The sequence below is a fragment of the Pygoscelis adeliae genome, unplaced genomic scaffold (genome assembly GCF_000699105.1).
Source record: "Pygoscelis adeliae isolate BGI_AS28 unplaced genomic scaffold, ASM69910v1 Scaffold50, whole genome shotgun sequence".
NCBI lineage: Eukaryota > Metazoa > Chordata > Aves > Sphenisciformes > Spheniscidae > Pygoscelis > Pygoscelis adeliae.
Genome location: NW_008823963.1, coordinates 98,977 through 125,804, shown reverse-complemented (window position 1 = coordinate 125,804; position 26,828 = coordinate 98,977). Strand labels below are relative to the sequence as shown.

At 43.1% G+C, this 26,828-nt stretch overlaps 1 protein-coding gene across 1 annotated transcript; it reads right to left on the bottom strand.

Moving 5' to 3' along the window:
• Nucleotides 1-637: 637 nt before the first annotated feature.
• Nucleotides 638-26,016, bottom strand: KIAA1211L (KIAA1211-like ortholog). The gene is made up of 10 exons (XM_009323559.1): nucleotides 25,950-26,016; nucleotides 24,822-24,984; nucleotides 21,800-21,935; nucleotides 21,273-21,437; nucleotides 20,594-20,662; nucleotides 17,152-17,382; nucleotides 13,377-14,985; nucleotides 3,485-3,684; nucleotides 1,604-1,739; nucleotides 638-783 (listed from the first exon to the last, which is right to left on the bottom strand). The coding sequence occupies exons 1-10, from the start codon at nucleotides 26,014-26,016 to the stop codon at nucleotides 638-640; spliced, it is 2,922 nt and encodes a 973-aa protein (XP_009321834.1).
• Nucleotides 26,017-26,828: the final 812 nt, after the last annotated feature.

Below are 26,828 nucleotides of genomic sequence, written 5' to 3'. Positions count from 1 at the left end.
TTTCCTTACTGCTCACCTCCTTGCAAACATCGTCCGACCGAGGTTGCTCCCAGAAGGAACTGAGGAATTTTTATTCATGGTCACGCATAAACGTGCGTATTTGTGCCTCGTTAAATGTAACCTAAGCCCAGAAACTGGACCACTTGGCTCAGCTACGCAAACACGCAGCTCAAGCAACACATTTTAATGGAGTACTCACTAGCAGCTATTCATGAATACCTCCACGGTCCGACCAGCTTTGATAGAAAGAGCGTCAGGCGAGTCCAGTGAAACACATCAACAGAATCAGGATGTTAGTGCACAATTTATAAATGTAAGCAGAGAAACCATAGCAAATAGAAGTTTCCAGCAACAACAGAAGTTCAGCAAAGTTTAGCAAAGATCCTGTTTCAATACAAATATCATTAAAAGCAGAAAACGCAGGAAATACATAAGGCAAAAGTTTTATTTTCCAAAGCATAAGTATGTCCTTCACATAATTTAAGTAATCCATTGCCATTGCAATCCTGATTGCTACAAAGTTGAAGGTAAACTTTTTGACTGCACCTATTGCACACTTTCTCCACAGCTGTACAATAAAACCCTTCTCCTGTATCAAGAGATTCTTCACTGTGATTAGCTGGTTGGTTGCATCGTTCTATTTTATAATCTGTGGCATATCACTCCAAGCTTGCGATTTCTTTTTGGCCAGTTCCATCCACGACGGCTGATCCGCAGCAGCATTACTGGCTTTCTTAAAGTGGCTTATTTCCTCTTTATCCACCAGTGCTGGTGATGGAGCTGCTGTGAACAAAACACATGGACATTTCACGTTCGCTTGCTGTGCAGCCATACACCCTAGCTCTTTCATTAAAAACTTCCCTGCCTTGCCCTACAGCAGAAAACCTTTACATTTCACATGGAAGCTTCTTCTGCAATATGTTATTGAGGCAATAACCATTCCGTGCTCAAAAGAATACGGTGTTTTTCTCATGAGTAATATCTTTTGGTCCCTAAATTTACCAAAACCAACATGATGACCTGGATTCCTTGCCATGCCCTGTGTTCAACACCCAGGCCAAACAAAAGAGTCTTTTCATTAGCAAGAACATTCATTTGCGAATTCCTCCTCTACCCAGCCCCCAGCTCACAGGAATTTCACTACCTTCCAAACTTCTGCCCTTCTTTCAAATTTGAATTTACCAAAGAGATTCAAAGTTATCGTGGGAGGACTGATGGGCAGACAGTTTGTGATCACATCGTTCCAGCCTGCTGAGGAAACCACATTAAAATTGAACGCTATTGAAAATAATTTTGCATGCATTTTATGTTTTACACTGGGACAGTGCATTTGGGACCCCGTCCGGTGAAATGGCCAAGCACTCTTGATTCACATTTCTTTCAAGACGAGTTTTGACTACTCTGTAATCAAAGTGGTCAAAAGAATATGCCACCAAATAAAAACCCAGACGTGAGTGCTGAGAAAATGGTTTGCCCTTGCTGATGTGGGGCTGGGGAAGAAATTACGATCTAGCCCCTACTCCTTTTCCAGCATACTCAAGCAGGATGTCTTCTGACAAGGTTGTGAGAAAACAGCCTACATTTTAAGCATTTTATTTCCTACCAGGGACATAATGTGACAGTGAATTGGTTCTCAGCAGCGGCTCCTTCACTTCAGACTTTGTCTCTTTCCTCTGTTCTTCGGAAGTGGTTTTAGGTACCACGTGTGAAGGTTGGCTCCGTTGCTGCTTCACTGACCCCTAGGCAGAGAGAGGGATAAAATCCAAGCAATGCAGAGAGAATGAGACCAGTTTGGAAGAACATGAGCAAAGGGAGTGAATGTGGTGCCTGCCACGGTCCAAAGACCACGCGCACTCATCACACATTGGTCCCAATCCTCTCACTTGACCTGATACCTGTTCAGAAAGCTCCAGGGCTTTCATGTTAGCATCCACGATACTCAACTTTACAAATTAAAACTATCCCTCTGTACCTCTTATTCATAATGGTATCTATGAGTAGGTTATTATAGTCTTCAATGCAAAATGTATTTCAAGCCCTTTGCACACCTCTACTAACATATATAGGATTTGGAAACAGCCTTGTTCTCTCATGTTTCCCTTCCACCTCCAAAATCTTTTTGGTTAGGGCACTGTATTTTTGGACGGTTGATGGGAAATGGATTTTCCATAAAAAAAGAAATCGAACACATCCTCCCATGGGTTTTCTTGCCAGTAGCAAAAACTACCCTGAAGTGATAGTGCCTGGTGCCATGTGGGAGAAGGAGAAAGTGGGAGTAGTACAGTGGCACCAAGCCCTACATGCTGCAGTCAGGAGCATCTTGGCATGTTTCTCTGTTAGCTGCTATAGGGAAATAAAATGCATGGCATGAATCTTAGGGAACATTGCCAGCTAAAATCTGGAGTTTCCTACTCTGATACAGAGACTGAATTTTGGGATCATTTAAACCCTCGGTGTTTTAAGTGCTATGACAATGCTGAGCATTACTGCATTTCATAGTCTTGCCTAGACATTTTATTAGGTATTACTTCTTGTTAATCTAACCACTGCTATTTTTCATCATCTAGAGATCTTCTCTTATTCCAGGATATAATACAGCTATCTTGGTTTCTAACGGTACCATCTGAAGTAAGAAAGTAGGCCATTTGCACTGGGAATGCTATACTGGTACAGGGACACGTGCTCCTGCATCAGTGCAGGGTTCTTGCTGTGCATGAGGCGATACAGGCAGCACTCACACGCTGCTGCCTCCGTGAGCTAGCCCAGTACCAGGGAAGCCTCGCTAGTGTTCTGGATTAATGCCAAGCACTTCTGCTGGCACAGCTTTGCCATCTGGGAAGATCACTTGCTACAGGTATCACCCTCTTTTGCATGGGATGCTTGCAGAGGCAGCGTCAGCCCGTATTCCATGGCACCACACGGGCATCCGAGTTATCCATACACAGAGAACCAGAATTTATATCTTGGCACTGTTTGCAAGTGCAAAAGTTATTTTTATCCTATTTCACTTCTCAAGGCTCTAAAAATTGTTACCTAAGAGATTCTGGGACCGAGCTGTTCATTCAGTGTTAAATCAGTCAGGAGGTATAGGAAGTTCAATGAAATGTTGTGCTTAGAAGGATAGTTAAAGAGAATGTATTCCCTCTGTATTGAGAGAGACCTGAGACTGTACACTTTAGCACCTCATTTGGGGTATTTTAGCATGCAATACACACATTAGATCTGGTAAGTATGTATTGGGCACCCAAGAAATCTTACACACCTCACATAGTTCCAAGATTTCTTGGAGATAAAAAATTACTTACCTGAACAATCAGAGAACTCTGAATCTGTAACACATTTCCAAGAGCAGTGTCTTTGTTACTTACGGTTATACTCATTAAGTATCTATAATCATCACGCAATGACTGGTAATATAGCAGTAGATCCAAAGAATACTACAGGAAGGCGATACAAAAGCATCACAAATTTGTACTGCAAGTACCTCTGTTCGTTCCTTCTCTTTATTCTGTTTCTCTGTATCTGACTTAACATCCGGAGCTACAAGTTTTTCTCTGTCGAGTTCCTGCTCCTGCTGCACGCCCCTCTGCTTCTGTCTCGCTATGGAAATCCAGGCTGGCTCTGCAGGACTGTCGGGATCTCTTCCGGAGTCTCCAGCAGCCACGGGGGAAGGCACGCTTCTCTCTGTTGACAGATTATTTATGTACACTGTTATTTGAAAGAGAGTTGTAATTAGCTTGCACTTGCTTAATACGCTGATTGGTCCCAGGACGTGTGACCAGCCTGGATAAACGGGAATTCTCTTGTTTGGTCTCCAGAGAGCAATCTTCCTGTGCTCACTGTTTTACGTTACCATTCTACTGGTGAAAAACACTTTGCAACTTTGTTCAGCTACAGTCACGGTGTCACTGCCCTCACGTGAGGGAGATGCAGAAACATGCATCAAGCTTCTTTAATCTACCTATTTTCCAAGGTCTCCTCTTCCGCCCCCTCCTCCCATCTGCTTCGTGTCCTCTTAGAGACAAGCAGCAGCCGATTCAAAGCTGGACAGAGCTGGACAGTGGTGTGGCAAAGGCACACCCCCTCCCCGCTGTGGCTGCCCTCGGCTCCCACTCTTCCCATGGGACACTCTTCCCACGCAACAGCAGCCGATGCCTTCTACTGGCTCCTGCCTTCCTTCCACCCCTTTAGGAGCAGCCTCCCTCGCGCAGCCCCCTGGTGCCTGCACGTGCTGCGGGTGACTGAGCACAACAGTCTGTGCCACCTGATCACGCAGAAATACTGCTAAAACCACAAGGTTAATTCACAGTCTTTTGACGTGAGGTTTACTTTGACTTATCCCTGCTGACGCTGACCGTGTTCTCCACTGGGGCCAGTCACTTTCATCGTGCTCTACCGCAACTGAGATTTCAGCAAGACAAGAAAAAAAAAGTGCTTCCTAGAGTAAAGGGTCAAAAGTACTACCCTACCATCCTCACAACTGCTACCGAGGGACGAGCAGTATCCAGAGGTATGGGGAAGTGAAATACCCTCTATTCAAATATTCTGTGAAGGAAATCCTGTCTATACAGTGAGCAGAACTGGATCAAGAGAAGAGCCTCAGCTCCTCTGTTGGCTCCAGCCCCCAGGTTCTCCACTTCTTCACTGGCTCACACTGCACCCAAAATTCAGTTTTCCAACTAATGTGGAGCCTCTGTGTGATTTAAAATAGGAACAAGAACAGTGCTAACACCCTTAGAGCCATGTTAGACCCATGACAGGGCCACAGGGAAAGATGATTTAACTTTTCCCAGCCGTTTCTGGCCACTAACATACCCAAATTTATGGAAGGCTATTTCAGAGCAGAAGTTATGCTTCTCATCCTCAGATCACACGTGGTCCTTCCCCTAGGAAAAGTTTGTTACCTAGTCAGCATCCTTTGCAGGGACCTGTCTAATGCATTTGAAGACTCAGACCATATTTTCCCTATTTTTTTTAACTTTTCTGATTGGTCATATTCTCTAGATCACTCTTGCTTTTGTAGAAATTGTCCTAATTTGGTCCAAATCTTCTTCAAAATACAGTGCTCAAAACTGGCACACAGCGCTTGAGATGAAATGGTGCTAGCATCAGGTGAAGTGGAAGGACTACCCCACTTCACCTGAGAGAGTCTCCTGTACACATCAGTCAGTATGATGAGTTTCTTACACAATTATGTTACTCCTGTTTTGTATTTAGTTTGTGAGCTCCAGATCGTGTTACTTCCCCTCTTCCATTCCCCATTTGTATCTCTGCATCGGATTATTTTTGCACACATAACAGAACTTTCTTCTTGTCTGTAATGAAAATATTCTTTTCAAACTATGTTTCTACTTTCTCAAGATAACCCTGATTTCTATTCTTGTCCTCCAGTGTGCCCACAGGCTTTCCAGCTTGGTAATACTTGCAAACGTAGTAAGTACACACTTGGTTCTGTCACCCACATCCTTAAATATACTGAATAGTGTCAGACCTAAGATGGCCACCATCTAGTATGACAGTGAATCATTAGTTGGCACACTCAGTAGCTTTGCATCAACCCAATGAATAGCTTCACCAAGACTGTATTTATAGGAATGTCATGATATTTATAGGAATGCCCTATGATACCAGTTATCATTTGACTGCTCTTGACCAAGTTGTGTTGGTTGGAACTTATATCTGTGTTATCTTGCAGACATTTAGAAATAGCTCAATTATTCCTTTCAGTATTTCATATTAAGTGGTATATAACACCCTTTCTCCCTCTCTCTCTTCTCCATCTCACCTCCCTTTTCAAGATGTGCCACCTTCTGGAGCCTTCCCTTATCTTCCGCAGTTTGCCAAGATAACCACTAGCAGCTCAAGGACTACTAACCCATCTTCTCCAAGTATCTTAGGACAAACTTCATTAGGAGCTTCATAAGTAAGTCCACACTGTTGAATTGATACGATGTCTGCTAATGCATCTTGCCGTCACATTCCGTCCTTTGCTTGTAGGCTATGCCCTTGAACCCATTTACACCCATCTGCACCTTTTTAGGTCGTGAGCAATTTGGGCAGGACCTGTTGGTGCATTGCCCAGGCGCCACTGCAGTTCCCAAAGCACTACTGTGATACACAGATCGACTGCCACTACTGAAGGTGATGGTGATGTCTAGTGTTCCTTAGAGGTGAGGATCCCTCAGTACATGAAGTAGCTTTTCACTTTAGTTACCTTCTATCCAAATTAGTCAACTCATTTTCCTAGCATCCTGTAATTAATACCCATCCAACAGTTATGCTCAATATTAGGAAGATGTTACCCCATTGAAGCCTCCCTGTGCCCTGCTGGACTCATCCTGTAAATCCATCCCACCAAACATACCCTTTCCCCCCACGTACAGGCCTCTTCTCAGCCCAGAGAAGACGGCTTCTTCTCTGACTGTACAGCTACAGACACACCACCACACACATCCTTATTCACCACCTTTTTTCCTTCCTTCACTGTCTGTAACGTCTCGGTGCTCACAAACACCAACATCTTTACCCTGAAGGCCCTTTTCAATCCACCCACCAGCTTTCCCATGATACCGGGAACCTGGCTTCTGCCTTGACGCTGCTAGTGATGTGTTTCTTAGTCTCTGTGATTCAAAATCACCCTTTGTGTTTTCTCCCATTTTCCCTGTCACGCCACAGGAGCTTTCTGTAATCACCAACTGAACCACACGTTGTTCCTCCTCTGCTCCCACCACACAATCAATACCGACAAAATGACTGCTATGCCCAGGCTCTATTTACTGCGCTACATGTAATGGTCTCATTGCTACCTGTGCTCCTGTTTCTCTGTCATCCTCACGGATTTAAGATTCATCTTTCTGTTATTTCGATGTGCATTGCCTAGCACAACAGGGTTCCCAGTCCTGCAGCGATATGTCTGGAGGCCGCTATTATAACAACGTTTTTCATAAGGAAGATATAGTCTAACGAAGGCATCAAGCACTTTTGCTCTTCAGACAATTCTCCCCGATGAGATGCCAGAAATCCTAGTCATGCCAATTAGAAGGCAGCCAAATTGGAGCCAAGTATCATCACCTAAGAGACGGTATCAGAATGCTCCTGTGATAGTAGGGAACAAAAGCTCTTTATCATCATCTTTAAAGATTTTGTATGTATCTGTATGGGCCTGACTTAGGACAGCAGAGTAGTATCACCTACCGAGGATCAAGAGCTGATCTGCTTCTGGGAGGGGCTTTCTTGTTTCTTTAAGCAATTACGTTCTGCCCTTCTTTCTGTGAGAGTCTTTGCTGCAGAAAGCCAGGCAGGCAGGGGAAATGCCTTCTCTTCAGCAAAAAAAAGTCAGATGCAACCCATGAAGGATTTGTTACCTCTTCTGTCAGCCAGAATTACTCTAAGGGGTAGAAGAGGCGTACTCACTATTTATCTTTCCCATTGCCCAGAGGTCATTTACATCCTCCCACCTACAACTAGAGAAGGTTTCTTGGCAGTATACGTGCACCATTGTTCCAGCCAGAAAGATGAAAGGTGGTGAAGTAATCCATGAGATGATAGTACGGTGAAGTGAGTTGGCAGTTTAAGGTGATCTGAGACTCTCCTATGAAGCTCTTGGTACTCTGAGGGGCACCAAGACGCCAAAAGCAAATAGTTGCTGCCCGAGAAGGCAAGACAAGTGATGCTTGCACATCTTCCTCCTCAGTTCAGTGACTGTCTGATCACCTTGAACAAGCCCTCCCTATCTTATCTCATCTGGTCATGAGGTAGTCGGTGAGCTTTTACGGTTCACCACGTGGCAAAGCACAGCATTTAAGGAACCGGATAGCCAGAGTGGAACCAAAAGTACTCAAAAGCACAATCTAATTCCTGTTTCTGCTGCACGTCACGTGCAGAGCAGCTAGCACAACAGTTCTCAGCTGGTAAATGCCACTTTTAGGGTGATAACGTAGTACAAAACGCAAGCAGTGGCATCCTCCATCAGAAGCTGTGCGAGTTCGACAGGTCACAGCTGACACAAATGCCCCATGTTTCACTTCTCCTCCGGTGAAGCAGGGCTGGGCCGCTTGCTTCCGCATTACACTCAGGAGATTTTCTTAATAAAAGTAAAATCTGAATCATATTCTTCAATTCTTATTACAACATGTTATTTTAAACAATATGCTATTCAACTCATTACTTAATAACTTAATAAGCTAATAAAGGATATTGCTGGCAGCGATTTGTCGCTCGTTCACTCACTTTTAACCTTGTGATTGCATCTTTCCCTGGTTTCCTTGGAGCTGGCTTGGCCTGAGGCTTTTTGAAAGATGAGCAAGCCCCTTCTTCCCTCGGGATAAGTCACCGACTATGGGAAGATACCAAGTCAGAACTTGTCAAGCCACTCTGCACGTAATGTCACAACATATTAAAACTAGCATTTAACGTAGGCTGCTGAGATCTTCTGCTGCCACTTGAAACCACACCCAGGGGCTGCTGAAGCCCTCCCTTCACCTCTTTCCCACAGCCACCAAACACACATGGACAGTCACAAGAACGAGCTGCCCCGTCTGTGTTCTTCACCATTTCTGCAGCTTCCAGGCTGACCGCCGAAGATAAGCCCTGAAGCCAAGTGAACCAAAGCCACCTGCTCAATTCCCTCCCGCGGATCAGAATCACCTGAGCATTCCTCCGCCGGGTCTGACAGCAGCAGGGCTGGCTGCCTCAGTGGTCCCTAAGGGGGGAAATTCCCCTGCTGCAGCCCCATTAAATGCAGGTATCTGTTTCCTTCAGTATCTTACTAAAGCAGCTTTTTTTTTTCTCAGACTAAAGCTCTGATCGTATAGGTGAAATTTCTTCTGCCTAAATATTGTAGAAATGAATGTGTAGAGTTGTCATTGACACTTGGATATTATTCTTTAATGTGTGTCAGACTGGTTGCGTGAACAATAAGATGAAGATAAAACATTAATCTTTATGTCCAAAAGGAGATCTGTGATTGACTTGTTATTGCACATTGGTTTATACACACACATAGGAAGTGAAAGAGAAATACATACCTATTTCTGTCTATTGACAGACAGATAGTGTATCCAACTGTATCTGGGGGTGTGTGTGCTGCTTATATGGATAACCACAACAAAGACATATTTAAACATTACCCTGAGATTTCTGAGGGATTGATTTATTTTTTTTTGGAGATGGCCTCAGATATTGTACCCATTTTCTTTAAATCTAAAAGCCTTTGTGCGCACAAAATAGAGCGGAGGCTTTTTATAACATTTAAATCTCGCACCTGAAAATGAACATCTTATGCCAGCAAGGACTGCAAAGAGTTGTTGCTCTTGCCATACGTCTGTGCAGGCGAAAGGCCAGAGGCAGAATATTAGAGCCTTTTGAAAGTCATACCTCTAACAGCAAGCAAAGCTAACTCGTGGATTTCCTGCATATTTTAAAAGCAAACGTACTCAAAACTAATCCAAACAACTTCACACATATGGGAGATAACCCCCCCATATACAAGTGTCATTGTTTTATAACACTGCTTATGCATGCATATTTAATTCCACACTGTTGTATCTTTGCTCATTTATAAAACACCAGTTACTTTAAGAAGGGCTTTACAAATGCATATGGCAGTTAGTGTATCCTGGCCTACATATTTCCCCTTGTTTATTAAAGCACTACGTGCATTTGTGTCAGGGTACACACGCAATTCCTTAATTTCAGACAAAGCTATTCTGAAAGATTTGGCTAAGTATTTTTGACATTTCTTTCTTCTCTAAGCTGCTCTGCGAGGGATTTGACTTTTGGTTGGATCTATACCACCAATGCCAGGAGAGTCTTTTTGACACAAGAAACTGCTATGTTTGCATCAAAGTCTATTTCACTGCTGGAAAACAGCCATATTGCAAAATAGCCTGACACTACTGAAAAAGCAACTGCTTCTGGAAAGAAAAAAAAAAGTCGGCTTTCTTTTCAGCTGTAGCCAGGACAGCATTAGAGCAATGTCTTTTTTATGCGGAGAGAAACATTCTTCTTGTCATTTCAGAGCCTGCATTTGCCAGACAATACACACCAATTTCATTCACCGTTACATTCAGCGTCCCTCCCCGAGTTCCTTTTCTCTGTTAGAGCATGCCTCCCCACTACAGCTCGTCAGTCGCCGATTTTTATATATCCTAATATGCACATTCACACAGGTATTGCTTATGGTTTTGCTCTTGTAATAACCTGTTAGCATGTGCTATTTGTTTCTGCCCTTTACGGGATTTATAGCAAAGTGTATCAGCCCCACACAACGTGGCTTAATCTTTTAATTCTTGCAAAGACTTGCGGCTTTAGCTCCAGAAACTTCAAAATTACTCCTGGGCTGACTAATTTCACACCGCCATTAAAGAGCCACCTTGCAGCCCCACAGAGGCCAAGCAATCCCCCACCAGCTCTCCAGAAGAGAGAGAAATGTCCAAGAGAAACTCCAAGAGACAGAAATGTCTGGAGAGCAGGAGCGCTGCTTTCACCCGGGGTGGTAAGCCAGCGTCCCACCAGCCCTCTCGTTGCCTTTGCTACCAGGAGGCTGAAAAGCTAAAAATTGAACTGAATGAATCAAATTGCTCCCGCTCACCCCCTGACACAGCAAACTGACTTTTTCGAGAGGAGTGTGCATCAAAAGGGAATTGCACCCCCTCACATCACCATTTCACAGCTTGTCTTCTTGTTCAGCGCAGGGATTTCCTAACACGCAGTGGGCAGAAACACCCTGACAGCATGAAGTGTCTCTCAACGGCAACCACAGCTTTTCAAAAGGGCTGAAGAACTCAAGGACTAGGAGACGGCTGGGTGTCAGCACTAAGGGTGATTGGACAAAAAAAAAAAAGAAGCCGGTTTCCCAGCGGATCAGGAGGCCAGAGATGGCTGGTAAGCCACGCGATCCACGAAGGGCTGTGCTGATCGCTCTTGTCAGATTTCTGCTGCTTGTGGTTGCAAAGACACGCTCCCGACTCACTGGGCTGAGGAAAATGTTTCAAAGAGCTTAAAATGACGTTTGGGCAGAGGTATTGCCCCGCAAGCCCTCATTGCGTCCCGTGGCTCTCCTGCGTCTTGGAGAGGGGCATCGCTTCTGGGGTCACTGTGCAAATCCCCCCAACCAAGGCTGGTACGGTGCCAGGGCAACCAGAGGAAGCGGGCACACCGCGTTCACCCGTGACTTCAGGCGGCCAGCTCAGGCTGATGTGGTAACTTAGCACAAGGAGGTGCTTGGTCAGATGTCTAAGGAGAAAGGTCTGCAGTAGGGTAGGAAGGACCTCGGGTCAATTTGGAGCAGACTGCTTTGTATGTAGAATTAAACTATTTCTGAGTCCTGGCATGCCCACGTATCAGAACCCACTACCAAGTGACTCAAAGCTGGAAATACGTGGAAAACTGTAGCAGCTTTGCTTAAGGAGATACAATAAGATTGGTGGGGCAGTAGATATGGAAGAAGACTAATTACCATCACAGACCAATCTGAACTGCTGGGATAAACAACCCCAGGCCGTACAGATTTGGTATAGTACCAAATGGTGGAGAGGAACATGTCCGAAACAGGGCTCCTTGACCTGCAGCTCCGGATTCTAATTCCAGGTGTGTGCATCCCTGCCAGGGGGGCCGGGACACGGCTCTCACCCGCAGACCCTATTTTGCAGAGGACAGTCCTGAGCCTGGGGGCAGAGAGTCTCCTTCACCTCAGGGCTGAGGAGCAGAGAAGAAGCCTGGAGGAGAAATGTGCTCCCCGGCTTAATTTCTTTCCCTTCTCCCTCCTCCAGCACACACCATCTCCCGCCCCGCTTCCACTGCAAGCACCCTGGGACTCAGCAAGAGGGAGGGGAAAAAAGGCTGTGTGCAGGAGCACTGGTACCTCTGCTGCTTTCCCCTGTCCTCTGCCAGACCAACCCTACCACGCTAGGTCTCCTTCTCGCTTGTTCCCGGTATGACCCTCCCTAAAATCTCAATCGACCAGAGATTTGGGCGTCACCACAAATAACTACTCCTCAGGGCAGGGCAGAGGGCAAAATGCCTTTAAGGGAGCATTGGGATTATACAAAGGGAGAGCGCCCTGCCTGCCGGGTGCGGGGAGGCTCTGGCTGGACGGGCTGCGGGAGCCTCATCCGGCCGTGGAGGCAATGAATCCCCTCCTTTATGGCCACTGGGAGAGCAGAAAACCGTAAACATGGCCAGAGCCCTGCAAAAACATCTGTGATGCTGCAGCAGATGACAACTGGAATCTGCTGTCACTCAGGGCATCAGCAGATTGCCTCTGGGGCCAGGAAGAGGCTTTTGTCACCCTACAGCAGCCTGCTGTGTCCTGAGGTCTTCTTTTGGCTTGGTGCTTTCCCACTCCAAAGCTCAGAGCCTGAACCCAACCGGAGAAGAGCAACCAGAGGGTGGGAGCTCTGCAATGGCACAAAGAAACCTTTTCATTTGCTTGGCCAGCATCTCCTCACGTTCTTAACATCAAACCCATGACCAGACAGATTCAGGGCAGGGAAGAAGTTTTTCTCACGTACCAGAAGACCTAAAGATTCTTTTTCCCCCTCTTGGCTGTTCTCTGAAGTGAAGAGCAGAGGTCTCCTGCTAGAATTGCTTGAGCATGCTCCACCTAACTTGTTTACTGTCGTTGCAAAGACCTCAGACAGTGGTGCCACTTCCAGACTTTTCTGTTCTCTGCCTGTAGCTCACAATATATTAGTCTCCAGAGGACTGATTTTTTTTAACTCTAACCCAATTATGTAGTACAGACAACAGGGTGAAATTTAACAATCTGCAGTAGACACAATCTTACGGTCTCTCCTGGCTTTAAACTCCAGGAAGCTGCAGGGTAGTGAATTTTGGTTTTTAAACAAGGAATGAGTAATGATAAAGGTGGATAAATGAATGGGCAAAGCTCACAGGAGACAATAAATAAATGGCATGTTGAGCATGCCAGGCAGTTACTAGTATTTCTGCCCCAATGCTATGGTGAAAAAGGTCTAGAGGTCTGAGTCACTCATCCCATGCAAGGCATTCCACTTAATACATGCTCCTGGCTTTTGAATTGCCATACAGCAGCTCCAAATGGGGACGCTTAGTGGCTTGGTATTTCTGTTTCACAATACTTGCTAATGCACTTTATTTTTTGAGTGTCACTGAACGTCCTTTAAACAATGCCCTGGAATGCAAAAATGACAGGCAAAAACATCTTACTCTGTCTGCTGCTTCTTCCCTGCTGTCCTTCTGATAATCTTTTCAGCAAGGGAGAATCAGGGAGCAACATCACTGAAGGCAGAGCCATCAGCTTGCACTCACCAGTGTTGTCATTGACATGACAGGGCTGCCTCACAAGGTCAGTCCTTGCGAGTTAAGGTAACTTTATAAAGTATCGGGAGTCTTACCAGGCACTTTACAAGGATTTGACTTCTTCTCCAAGTCTCTATCTTCATTTCTGGATTCAGGAGAGTGAATAGCTTTGTCCTGCTTCTCCTTGTTTGCAGTAGTATTTGGAACGGTTATGTTTTGCAAGGCTGGCTTTTTAGGCAACGGAGGTTTGCTACTAAGCTGTTCAGAGGACTTGGCTTTGGGTTTGATCTTCTCATTTAAAGAATCACCAATATTTGTATCGGCTGTTTTTTTGATCTGTGCCTTATCAACTTTTAGAAAGGAAGTAAATTCTTCATTTTCTAAATTAAACTCTGCACTGTATCTTTTAATCCCTTTTGATTCTGGTGACGAGTTGTCTCTATATTTCAAGGACAGTGAGGTGGATCTAAGTTTCACTTGAAAAGGACTTTTATCTTCACAGCTTGTCTGATTCTGAGATACCACCAGAGAATCGCTTGGCACTGGCACCGCATCGACAGCCGGAGAAACGCAGCCAGCCAAAATTTCTGTAGGTTGGCCTGTGTTCTCAGAGTCGGACTCTGGCAGCAAAGCCTGCTTTTTGTTGCTACTTTTTCCCTCCTCCAGATCTGATCCCTTCCGCAAGTCTTCTTTCCACTTCTCATTTCTCGAGGAGACCTTTGCTTTGGACAGGAAGAATCTGGTATTTAATGGGCTTTCCAACTCTGATCTTTCTGGGAAGTGTAGGCTTCTAGTCCTTGGTCTCTCCCGTGCAGAGGAGACAGAAAACTTTCTCAAGGCATTGAGTTCATTGGCTGCTTTGTCAGCTTTCTTCCCCAAAAGTTCCTGCTTGTGGACCAGTGACTGACTGTTCTCCTTACCAGAAGCAGGTGCCTCTTGTGAAGTCTTTGTTTTCTGTAGAGAGCAGGAAGCAGATGATCCCATCCCTGTTGAGGAAGCAGGATGTGAAACACGGAATGAGTCCGTGGGCTGGAAAGAACCTATGGAAAATTGCTTGCTGGACTCTGACAATAGAGCAACCTCTTTCTTTGCCTCTTTATTACAGGGCATTTCCACAGGTATCTGATCATCCTGTACGTTTTCTTCTGACCCTTCCAAGCAAACAATACTATTCTTACTAATTGAAGTATCTTCTTCGGATGGTATTTTATTTCCTGAAAACACAGTAGGAAGCTCCTTATTTTCTTGATTTAAAATATTGATTGACACATTGCTCACATCCTCAGACAACAGAACCGGTGTTTCTGAGGAATCTTCTTGCTTTTGTACTTCTCTGTCCGGAGCGGAGTAGGAAGACGTTGCGGAGTCTTTGCCTTCTAACAGCAATGAGGACCCAGACTTCACACACGTTGTTTCCAGTGCTGGTTGGCAGCCCTCTGGTTTATTCCCTGTTAGCAGGGCTTCCTGTGCAACAGCAGACTCAGAAGTGGGCTGAGTCATCGCTGGTCTCAAAGCAGGAGGAAAGTCCTGAGGCATTCTGGGCTTCGGCCAGGAAGCCACATCCTGCGCTGCAGCTCTGCCGCATGGCAGTTCTTGATTGCTGGGTTTGAATACAGCATCTGGCAAGTCTGTCTGCATCTCCTTTTCATCATCCTCCTCTTCTGGGGTACAGCTCAAATCGGTCAGAGATTCAGACTGGGTCCTCTGCAAGAAAGAAATTCAGAAAGCCCCATCACCATGTACAGATTCACTTTTTTTCTTATTCATCATTACATTTACAACTGAGATCTTAGAGAGGAAGGCAATACTTGCCTCCAATGCTGAGCTTGCTGTTTTCTTAACCTACATACTGGATGCTTTTTCATCTAAGCAGGTCCTGGAATAACGTATTTAACTGATATAAAAGCAATCAGTGACGCTTCCTTCTGCACAACTAGTGCTTTCATGCCTTTGTAGATGGGAAGTTCATCAAAACAATGGCCGTTGGACCATCCTTGGCACTTGATTCCCCAGAGCATACTGGGTATGTTGTGTTGCTCTTAGGCAAAAAGCAGCACTTGAAAGAGAAAAATGTGTCCCTTTGTATTTTGCTACTCCATATTAGCATTAAAAATAAACCAACCCATTCTTCCTAAAGCATGACTCTGAAGAGGGAAGGGTACATAGAAGGAAGAACGAAAACCTAACAAGTCCATCCGGTTATGACACTCTATGCCAGCTGAGTATCTACCCCCATATGGCAGTCTTCTGTCTAATCCCACTGCCATAGAGCATTATTGCCTTGGCTCCTTTGTGTATGTCTTCTTTTTCTTTCAAGAGTTAGACTACTTGATAAAAGTTCAGAAATGCCTATGTAGTTATCTGTGAGGTCTTGTGATTAAGCTTCAGGTAAGGACTGACTAAATATACAGGATTATTTGAAAGCACATTATTAAGCTGCTGAATACGCCTTTTCATATGGTGCCTGTATTAGCTCACTGATTCACTGTAGTTTGTTGGGTAAATATATATTTTGGATGTAGGCTCTAATTCTAAGAACACAAAACTTGCACTCTGAAGATACTTTTAGGGTTCTTCCAACTTCTTGTTTTGCAAGTGCAATTGCAAAGACAGAGCTGCAATGCCACCTGCATTCACAATCCATATACACAGGAACATAAAAGCAGAAGACATCAGTTAGCCCGAAGCAAGGTGCACAGGCAAAGTCGGGCAGGAAAATATTAAAAATTGCATTATCAAAAGATGTGAATGCTCTCCATGGAAAACCAGGAGGGCTCAGTCATCTGGCAGTTTATAGGCAGACTGGACAAAGCAATTGTATTTCGGTAACAATTTTACAATGGAAGAGGAGGTTTGATCAGTGAGTTATTGCTTTACATGCGTTTCTAAATAACTGGCCTCATCATTGTGTTGCTCGCAGTGGTGCTCTACTGAGCCCAAAGATCACTCACAGATTTTGGAAAATACAGAATATCAGCTAAGTAATATTTAGAGACAGAGGGAATAATATTCCTGGTGTCAAGCAAGCCAATTTAATGGTTTTATTGTATTTAAAACATTGAAAGAAACCACAAACAATAAAATGTAAATACTGTAGTAAGAGCTGCAAACTTTAGCTCTAAAAAGAGGAGAGAAAGAAGAAAAATTAAGCTATGCCCTTCATAAGATATGACAAAGAATCAGATAAATGGTGTTTTAAAAGGATAGCTTAAACAACTTTTTTTTTAACAGTATACATTTTTTAGTAGTTTTTTTTAATAGTATACACCTTTTTTTTTTCTATGGAGACTTATTTTAAGTCTCTGGTGCACATAAAGGGTTTACAAGTTTTGGGGCAGGGAGAGGGCTGAATTCAGAACAGTCCTAATGTACAGAATTTGGCTCCAATTAATAGGTCACAACTTATTCTTTCTGTACTTTTTGAAAATGTAAGCCCAATTATATCTGGGAAGTTAAAACAGCTCCTCCATCAATAGTCTCTCAAAGACTCAAGATTTTACAGGATCTTTCAGACTGGGAAAAGTACACAAGTACACTTTCCAAAAAAGATTTTTTAAGTAAGAAATGAAGCAGTCAGACCCAACTTCTGCATCACAAACAAGATACTGAATTGTATTGCACGGTAAATTTAAGAAGAAATTGTTACATAAACTGCTGCATCAAGAGTTAACAAGTAAACTCATAATATTTTTAATCTGTTCCTAGTGTCTACTCCAGATACGTAGCCTCATCAAATAACAGCTATTAAAACCCAATGAAATATCCACCCCACAACCTGACTTTTCTTATCATATCTGAGTTTGAAATACAAAGTCCAGTAAGAACTTCCTGGTTTTGTGTCAAAGGTGACACTGTTTATTTCAGAAGTACCTGAGAAAATCTTCTCATTTTACTGGATCTCTGGTTCCGGGGTTTTATTAAAAGCTTGTGTTTAGCAGCAGAATTATCCAAGCAAGAGGAAAGCTCAGGTGGAGTGTCAAAAATGGCTGCAGGCGAGACGGTACTGTCAGATGTCTGGGGAGCTCCAGTTTTAGCACTTCCATGCCTGGGGAACAGCTGACCATCTGTAGAGCGAGATCTAGAAGAAGGACCCAATGTAACCTGAAAAAAAAAATAAAAATCCCCAAACAGAGAATCAAACAAAGAAACAAAGACATGAAAATAACAATTCTACAAAGAAGGGGCCATGTTTATTGGCATTTTAAGGTTGCCTGTTTTTCCTTTTGACATCTCTTTAAAATACGTTGCATTTCCTGATGTCACATGTGGAGTATTGGTGTTAGCAGTTCTGCATTTTTAGCTGCTTGAACATCATGGTATACTGTCCAGTGGGAAAGACCAAGTCACATTTAACTAGAAGACCTAAAGCACACAAATACATGGCCACCATGTTTTAGAAGACAGATTTATGAAGAGTATTCAGTTATAGAATGTAAAGGGCTAGTTTCTTTTCTGTATCTGTCCTCCAGCATCTGTGTCTAGGCTCCTACCCACAGTTATGCTGGGCTGGAGCATCTCTAGCTTCCTATACTTCATCAGATCCCGTCCAACTCTACAATGCCCTCCTGAAGACAAAAGAATCAAACGCCAATGGTGTTAACACTTGTCAGCTTGCGTTTTTTCCTCGTGTATTTATATCTGCAAAATAACTAGGGAGTTTACCTGAAATGTAACATCTCATTTATAGACTATTCTGGGGAAGGGAATGATTGGCAATTCCTACCAAAGGCCAATAACCCATCCAGGAACAACTCCTGAATGCTCCAAGGGGTGCAGTACTTTCATGAAGCTGGAATCCAGCTTGCCTGTGCGCTTCACCAAAAACTACTCTAGTCCCAGGGCTGATGCAAAAAGGAGACTGAAAAATTTATGCAAAATGACTCTAAAAAGGGTTCTTCCTTTTGGATTCAGTTTCTGCAAATAGGCAAAACGGTATTTCCAAACTATCTGTCATGGCATTAACATGACCTCTGACAACTCATGACAGCACTCCCTTCATAGGCTTGAAATTCCAGTTCATTTCATTAGAGGAGCTTTCCTCCTTTGCATGCTTTCTTCTGTGGGCTTTTGTCTTCTTTCTTCTTTTCTTCTTCTTCTTCTTTCTCCAGAAGTGGTATTGTACTGAGGGGGTTGGATGGGAGAAGGGGAGAGCAGGACAGTGTTCGTTTTATTTAGGGAGGGAAAAAGCATCAGTGTTTTCTGCAAGTAGAGTTCTGCATTATGCACTGCAGCCAAAAAATGCTCTGTAGCGTAGTGAGGGCCTGCTACAGCTTCCTCAATGGCCAGGGGAAAACTCCCATTGATTTTAGCAGAGGCCAGATCCACAGCTTCCGATCGTAGCTCAGCCATGCTGAATAATGGATGCTCTCATTAATTTTCACTCCACGATATCTTCAGTCTAGTATTCAAACATGACTAATGTACAACAAACGATACGTGGCTGCATTATACATTAGTACCTAACAGTGAATACATTGACATTTCAGCTCCATGATAAAGACGCAGCACATATTCTCTTGCAAGGCGCGTCATTATTTGCCTGCCTTTCTTTTGGCTTCTGCTTTTCCTCGAGAACTTTGCATGTCTTCTCGTTGGCAGTGCTCAGTGTTGGCCATTACGCTGGAAAATCAAGAATCTGGTTTGTTACTTAAATTTCAGCAGCCCGAGTGGATGCCAGCTCTGAGCCAGCTGCAGAAGTCGCCTGTCCCACGAAGCCTGGCTCTGGCAAAGCCTGTTAAAGGAGGGGACGGCTGGCACATCCCTTTCCCCAAACCTCATGTGCACCCGGCTCAGCTGTCCTTCAGCTGGTCGCGCTGGGTGGCACAAGGTGTGGGGCCATGAGGGAGCCCCATCGCCAACGCCAGGATGGGATGGTCGTGGGCCTTTTCTCCCTTCTTCGATCCAGGAAAGCTTCCAAGACACAGCAAGGTGTCACTGCTGCCCAAAACTTCAGGCTTGTGTTGTGCAAAAATCCGCAGCCCTGCGAGCTGATCTCTGACTTCTAGAAGCAGGGCTAATCTCTCTGAAATGCCAGGTAGTAGCCACTGCGGTTTGGGAGGAAAGCCGTCAGATGGGGCTACTTTCTGGCTGCGCTCTGAAACTGGACTGGGATGAAGAGAGCTCCGAGCTAAATGATGGGGCATGTGGAAAAAGCTGAGCAACCGTGTAGTCACCACCGCATCTCAGGAGTCAGCAAGTGAGTCAGAGAGTGATGTTAATGCAACAACAGGAAGACATAAATCCTCCTTCAGCAAACATGCATCTGGACTGGACAAATTTACAGTGAGCCTATACCAGTGTTCAAGAAATATCTTCTTCATGTGTTCTGTTGTGTTTCTTTAAAAATATTAAAATTTTGCTGCATATAAGCAGTTTTTCAGCTTCATGTGGAATCTAACAAGTGTGGCTAGAAATCTTTGCTGAGCCCTGCTGCAGCTGGCCTTGAAATACATTTTGCGTAATTATCAAGGAACAGTCAGCTCAGGACTAGCTTCTCTATTTCCTTTCTGCAATTCCCCTCCAACCCTCCTCCTATTTCTAGAAAATGCTTTTCCCTTTACCCCCTGTGTTGTTTCCACCATGCCTCCAGCTGCGGACAACTAAAAGGGACTCTTCAGAGCCTTTCAAAACCACCCTTTAATCAGCCAGAACGGCTGGCTGCTGATTGAAGAAAGCCATCTATTTGCCTGTACTCAAGTCCTGAAAACATCACTTCAGCAAAATTCACAGCTCACGCTGGCTCACGTGGCCAGAATCCGACTGAAGGCTGAACCTCAGACTCCTAAGCAGCAATGTCAGCCACTATCATCAGGCAAACACTTTCTATATCAGTGCGAGGTAACCTTGTACCTAAAGCAAGGGGATGGGCAGATTTCAGAGGATCTAGATTTTGTTCACGGCTCCTCAGCAAGCTTCCTCTCTTATCCTGTGCATGTAACCCAAGCAGCCTTTACTGCAATTTCCCGTCTTTAAAAAAAAGGGATACTGTTTCCGTGTCTAAATCCAGTTGGTCGTGTTTGGAGATTAAATCACATCTGTAAAGTTCGCTAAAGGATATGAGCTATTCTAGAGGGCTTAATTATTATCAGCGGGAGATTACTTGGCATCAGAATTATGTTGATAAATAATCATAGCTTTTATGTTAGACGGACAGGCATTAAAAAAGCACAGCAAACAGACAGGCATGCAATTACATACATACAAGGTTGTCTTCCGCAGCAGACGGGCAACAAAATAATATTTATGTCTTACATTTCTTTAAAAAACGACTATGCATAATGGCTTGGCCCTTAATACATTTGGCAGAAGTTACCTGTTCTTCTTCTTCACTGCCTGTTCCAGCTAAACTCAAAGAGCTAAGGTGCTTGTGAGAGTCAGAGAACTGTGGGATGGAATGAGGAAGAGATTCAGTAAGAGATGACAAACAAGGTGGATATACTCGCAGAAACCATCTACACAAAATGCACACAGATACTGACAATGTAAGTTGTTTTTCTCTATAGTCTTAAGGATTAGCAAGGACACTGCAAACATAAAGTGCAAGACATGCAGATAAAGAATGAAATAATGTGTAACAAAACTATCATTTAAAAAGAAAAAACAGTTTCAAATTCTTTTATGTTTCTTTTTCTGATGACAGCCTAGAAAAACATTAAGGAAGAGAACTCTCTTATCAGCACATTCAAGGGAGAATACAGATTTTTCAGCCTTTTTTTTTTATGCCTGGCAGCTCTCTGTAGTCCCTAAAAAAACCCAGCATCCCCATGCACACACACAAACACATCCTCTCCTTCCTAGTTCTGCATTTTCTGGCATGATATTTATATTTTAACAGGAACAGAGATTCTAAGTAGCTGTTTACACAGAGAGATAGCATTTTCCCATTTTGAGTAAGGTATTTCAGGCATAAAGTAGTGATACATATAGCAAACCAAATAACTTATTCTGCCTTCCACACATAGGTAAAACAAGTCAACACCAGAACTACTCACTCTTGTTGTTGTGTCTGAGTTTAGATTTTCATGGAGCAAAGACATTTCTGGAGGGCTCCTGGGTAATCCATCATCTTCAGAACTGGTCCCAGCATCCTCTGTTCGCTTCGCATAAAGTCCAAATGGAGGCGGAGGTCCCAATTTCATGGTAGGCTGGAGTTTCAGCTTCAGCGTGGCATAAAATACATTAGCATGTGATAGTGATGGAGGTTTCCCCAATACATTTTTTAGCTCAGGTCAATGAGTTACCTTTATTTTAACTTCACAATTGAATGATCCAGAGGACAGGACATCCCACTTTAGACGTTCTCTTAGGGAGCCAAACAACCTACCCGTTTTTCAACTATCATTTAAGTAGAACCAAGATATGATACTGCTGTCCAATTAACAAATGCGACACTTAATGTAAACTGCAGACAGATATTACTTACTAATCAAATGTTCAACCACAAATACGATCCAAAAAAATCAAGCCTGGAAAGACATTCCACCTCCTGCATTTGAAAAAATTATGCTGTGTAAATTACCTGTAAAGCTCTAATCCGATCAGAAACGTTTTCTTGAGAAAACACTCTCACTGGCCTTGCAGGCTCTTGCCCAGCCTCAGGGATGAAAATGCTGTCATGTGACAAAGCTCTGCTTCCCATAATGCCTTTATGTGTCCTAGAATAATATAACGAATGAGTGAAAACATACAGACTTTTTTGCCAGTCCCATCACTCTTAACTCGGGTGGTCTGTTGAACATGGAGTGGGAGACAGGTGTGCGCAGCACACATCACACACGAGATTCCAGACTTCGCCATGAATACGACACGGTCATTCAGGCTAATCTAGGTAACACCTTTATAAACCAAACAAAAATTTGCAAATGCTGTTATCTGTCACGGTAACAAACTGAATCAAGGTTAAAGACGGTTTAACCCCAGCAATTGAGTTATATCTGATGGAAAAGCTACTGCCCCTTGGCTGGAAGGCAGCAGCCGGGTGGCGTGACAGTGCCGCTGGCAAGCCCCGGTGCAAAACGAAGGGAGTTCACACAAACGAGCCTGTACCTGAGATGGACTAACTTCTCGCTAATGTAAGAACGTGTCTCGCAAACGATTGACTATTACCATAGGAAGAATAAGTACCTTTTACTATTTAAGTGTGGTACAGCATTTAATGTATCTCTGCCATGCAGGTCATTACGAAAAAATATTCCAGGCAACATAGTTCTCACATAGAATCATTTGCATAAATCCTTACAAGATGCTTACAAGGTCCTGTGCTCTATATCAAGATCCCTGGGATGTTCCCTTACGAGCCTGGGGGACACATTTTTTCATGGACACTCTTTGCGGGCTGGTGAAAGGAAGCAGGAGATGCTTTGTGGGTAGCTTCTCTCATATTCTGTTTCCTACTTTTGATGCATGTTGTATGTAACTTCTTTTGCAAATGTTGCAGGTGGAGGATGAACACCTTGTTTCCTCATGGGAATGGTACAGGAGACCCACGGACAGACAGCTAGCTGCTAGGAGGTCTCTTGTGCTCATTTTCCTCAGGTTAGCGCGTAGCCTAACTGAGCAAGGACCAGAAACGCGTGCACATGGCATTTCTTGTAGGACTCCCTCCTTTTAAATGTTTTAAATAAGACAGCTATGAAATGGCAAACCAGAGTACAGAATACAGAACTGTCTGGGTCCATGTAACTATCAAGTTAATTGAGCAGGCACTCTAGAGGAAAAAAAAAGAAAAAAAAGAACTGTGTATTTTTGGATCTTAGATACTGTCATAGGAACATTCAGGAACATAAACAAACATGGCAGAAAGTAACATTTTCCTTGTAATGGCTGCTATAAATACATTTGATAAAACAATAGCAGGAAAAAGGCCTGCTGCAGAAGGAAGGAAAGCCTGCTGTTTCTGCTTAATGCGGCAGAGACATTAGAAGAACAATTTATCTAAGTGAAAATGTGATCTCTGCAACACATCCAGGGTCAGACCGATCTATAGCAATTTGCAAAGTGCGTGCCAGGCAGGGCTGCGATGGTTGCTCAACACACTGACATTTTACAAAGGCTGCAACAGCGGCCAGATAAGCAGTGCTGTTGCATGTGCACATTTATCCCAGCATGCTACCTTTGCTTTCTCTTTCTAGCAGACGCACAGCTCTCGGATGTGTAGTGGAGGTACCCTAGATGTGTCCTCAGATTATGAGTGCTCGAATTAATTTTCCTTCCTTTCAAGGAATTTCCTGGTCTTTGTTAAACAAATATTAAGAAACAATAATGTAACAACCCTGCAAGTAACAGCACAGGAACACGGCCAAAACACCCAAAGATCGTTCCCACTCAGACACGACCTTGTTGAGTCGTGCACAAGGGAGAGAAAATCTGACCATCCATGTCTTAAAAATATGTTGTTGAACACCACCACTATAGCTCACTGTTACGACCCGGTGCTGCCAGCCCGGAACTCCTGGAGCTTCAAGCTGGACTAATATTACTGTTGCCAAGGCCACAAAAGACAAAAAAAAATTGTTAATAATTTCTTTTGGTTGTTTGGCGCTGCCTGGTGGCCGCATTGTATAATGTCGTTTTAAACGGCCGGGATGGTTTGTCCTTCCCCATCCCTGGGCACAGCAGCATCTCTCGCCTGAGAATCAGGACACTTGTTCTGAGAGGCACAACATCCACCAATGCAAGGACTTGTTTTTTAGGGAGCCAAGGGGCTCCTCAGTCCATCTCTCCATCCAGGAACACATTGGAACTTTAGACCGGGTTTCTCATGGTTATCTTTCAGTAGTGGGTAACATTTTTGGCAATGCCTGAACAAAGACAGGATTTCCAGAGGCAGACAGATACACAGGCTGGGATTCATCTGGTCTAACTTCAGATGTTAAACCACAGGTATCTACATAGGAGCTGGTCACCCCAGCTCTCTAGAAATAGGCACTTCTAGAGGCTGGCTCATCTGAACAACTTCAGATGTCTACAAAAGAATGATACAAGCTTTCTTAGTAATGTTGACTTCTCTCTGCTGATTATAAAAGGCAGCTGGTGACTAACTCGGATGCAGACATTTGTCCCTCGGTCAGCTGACAGAGGAAATAAAGGCTTCACAGCCTCTGGCTCCTGCTGATTTCAGTTGCAGTCACCCCCTCATCCCTTCCTTGCTTTCAAAACCTGGCGTAAATGGTTAGGCATCTGAATTTCTGTAACAAACATTAGGAGATAAATCTTAGAGGTGTAAAGCACTTCTGATAAGATATAAGCTGAGTACCTAATTCATTTTTGAAGATGGGAATTATATTCTTTTGAAACGATAACCCAAGGCTTATTTATGATTAAATGAAAGCATTTTTAGTTATTGTTTCTTGCTGTACCCCATCGAATTCCCTTGTGATTTGCCTTGCATAGCCATTTTAATTTGTACTTTCCCAAAAAAAGCAAACTGTTTGAGAATGCACCATTCTGAACAAGAGGAGGAGGCAATTTTGGGGTGTCTTTAATCTATAAACATGGTAGCAGCTCTGTATTTATTTACCAGCCACAGTCCAAAGACTTACTCGAGTTTGTCTTCAGAATCATAATTAAGGTGCATGCCATGTGAGGCTGCGACATCGCTTGTTGACTGGAATAGCTTCAGAGTGCTGCTCCCCGAAGATGTTTCTTTCCTTTTCTTTTTACCAAAAAACTTTTTGAAAGATTTGAACTTTGATTTTTTCTTTCCTAAGTGAAGAAACACAAAGAAGATGCAACCAGCAGCATTTGCAAGTTTTTTGAACGGTAATAATTCCCTTATAATTTCTTCATAAGTGGATTTTTTTCCTGGAAGAGGCAACACAGTCCGCTCTTGCATTAACGTCTTTCAAGACTCTACTGATAGCATGAAATTACTATTATTTTGGAGAATGGATTTCAATGTTTATGACACATAAGAAATAACCTACAGTGTAGGATCTTTCCTAATAGAGTTTCCACTTGCCTCTTGATATAATTAGACTGTGAAGAAAAAGTTTGGTATTAACAGCCTGGGATATAGAGAAGAAATTACAACTTGGAAACCCACTGGCTTTGTTCAGCAAGCTAAATAGTGATGATAAGGACAATGTTATTACCAAAACCAATTTAAATGTAGAAAAGGCTTACTTAGGTGGAATGTGCAGTGTCGGGAGGCTAATGCTTTTATAATGTCAGTTTTATAATACATCCCAGAATATTTTGAATGCTAATTACGAGACTCAATGGATCACAAAGTATTAAACTAGGAACCAAGCAATAATCGTGAAAAGCAATGCTAGTCTGCTCAGTAAGAAAAGACCTGAATTAGGATCAGTTGCAAGCTCCGTGAAGGAAACTACTTGAAATGAAATCAGAGTTTTGCACAAGACATCCCAACAACTTGTGCCTGTCCCAAATAAGTTGGCACGACAACACTGCAAGGCATCCCTGTCAGCGTTTCACTTATCGTTGGATCTTGTTGGGTAAAAAAGTTAACTTTGTCACAAGATGCTAGAAAAGTCTTATTTCAAGCCTCTGAAAATGTCAAAAATACAACAGCTCTTGGAGACAGGAGGAGAGAAAGGGAGAAAGCATTCTCTAAACAAACAGATTCACTTCTGTGATAGAGCTAAGGCATTGAAGCTCAAGAAGTCACAGCACTTGTCATTCACTGGGGAAGGGAGCAATTCTACCTGAATTGTCCTCTTCATCTCCTTCAGTCTCTCGCACCTTAGGGTCCATTATCCTTGAGGAACTCATGTGACAGTCACTAAAGGAGGCAGAAAAAGTGTCAGTCATATCAACAAAATAACAGTACTTCACTATATATATGTATACATACATACAGGCAAGTTACTAAAATATAAAAATATAAAATAATATGTGTATGCTTTTATATCTATATACATAGACAATATATGTCTAAATATATGTATTATAGCTATATATAAATATACATAAAATATAAAAATATCCCATAGGATGAAGCTTATTAGTCTAAGGTACAATAAATTCCATAGAATATTTCCACTTTCATAAGACAACAGTACATTAAGGTTTAGTTAACCAACTAGCCTCTCCTGACTGAAAACTGAGTTTCATGAGATTCTCAAATGCTTCTAAAAGCATGCATCAGAGGAGGTGGGCTTCTCTGACTCTTTCTCTTTGCGCCTATTCAGGACCACAGACAAAATGTCTTTGTGACAATTACAGCATTTGGGTAACATGTACAAGTAACGTTAGTAAAGAACCGCACGTATTTTTCTTTTATTTATATCCAATTTGAAGTATTCTACGGATTCTAGTTTTTCTTCTTTTTTAAGCAACTTGTGAAAATGTAATGACTCTTTTTATTCCTTTGTTCGTATAGACAACAGAAAAACACAAATAAAATTAAAACAGTTGTTTTTCTTCTTTTCTTCTCTCTGCTTTTTGGAAGTGAAATATCACTTTGCTCATTAAGGTTCCTAAATTAAAAAATATTTCCAAAATTGTACAAGCCTGAGGACAGAATATCTGTAATGTAAAATGCATTTTCAGAGCAATAGTCTATTTGTGCTCTCTTTTCTTCA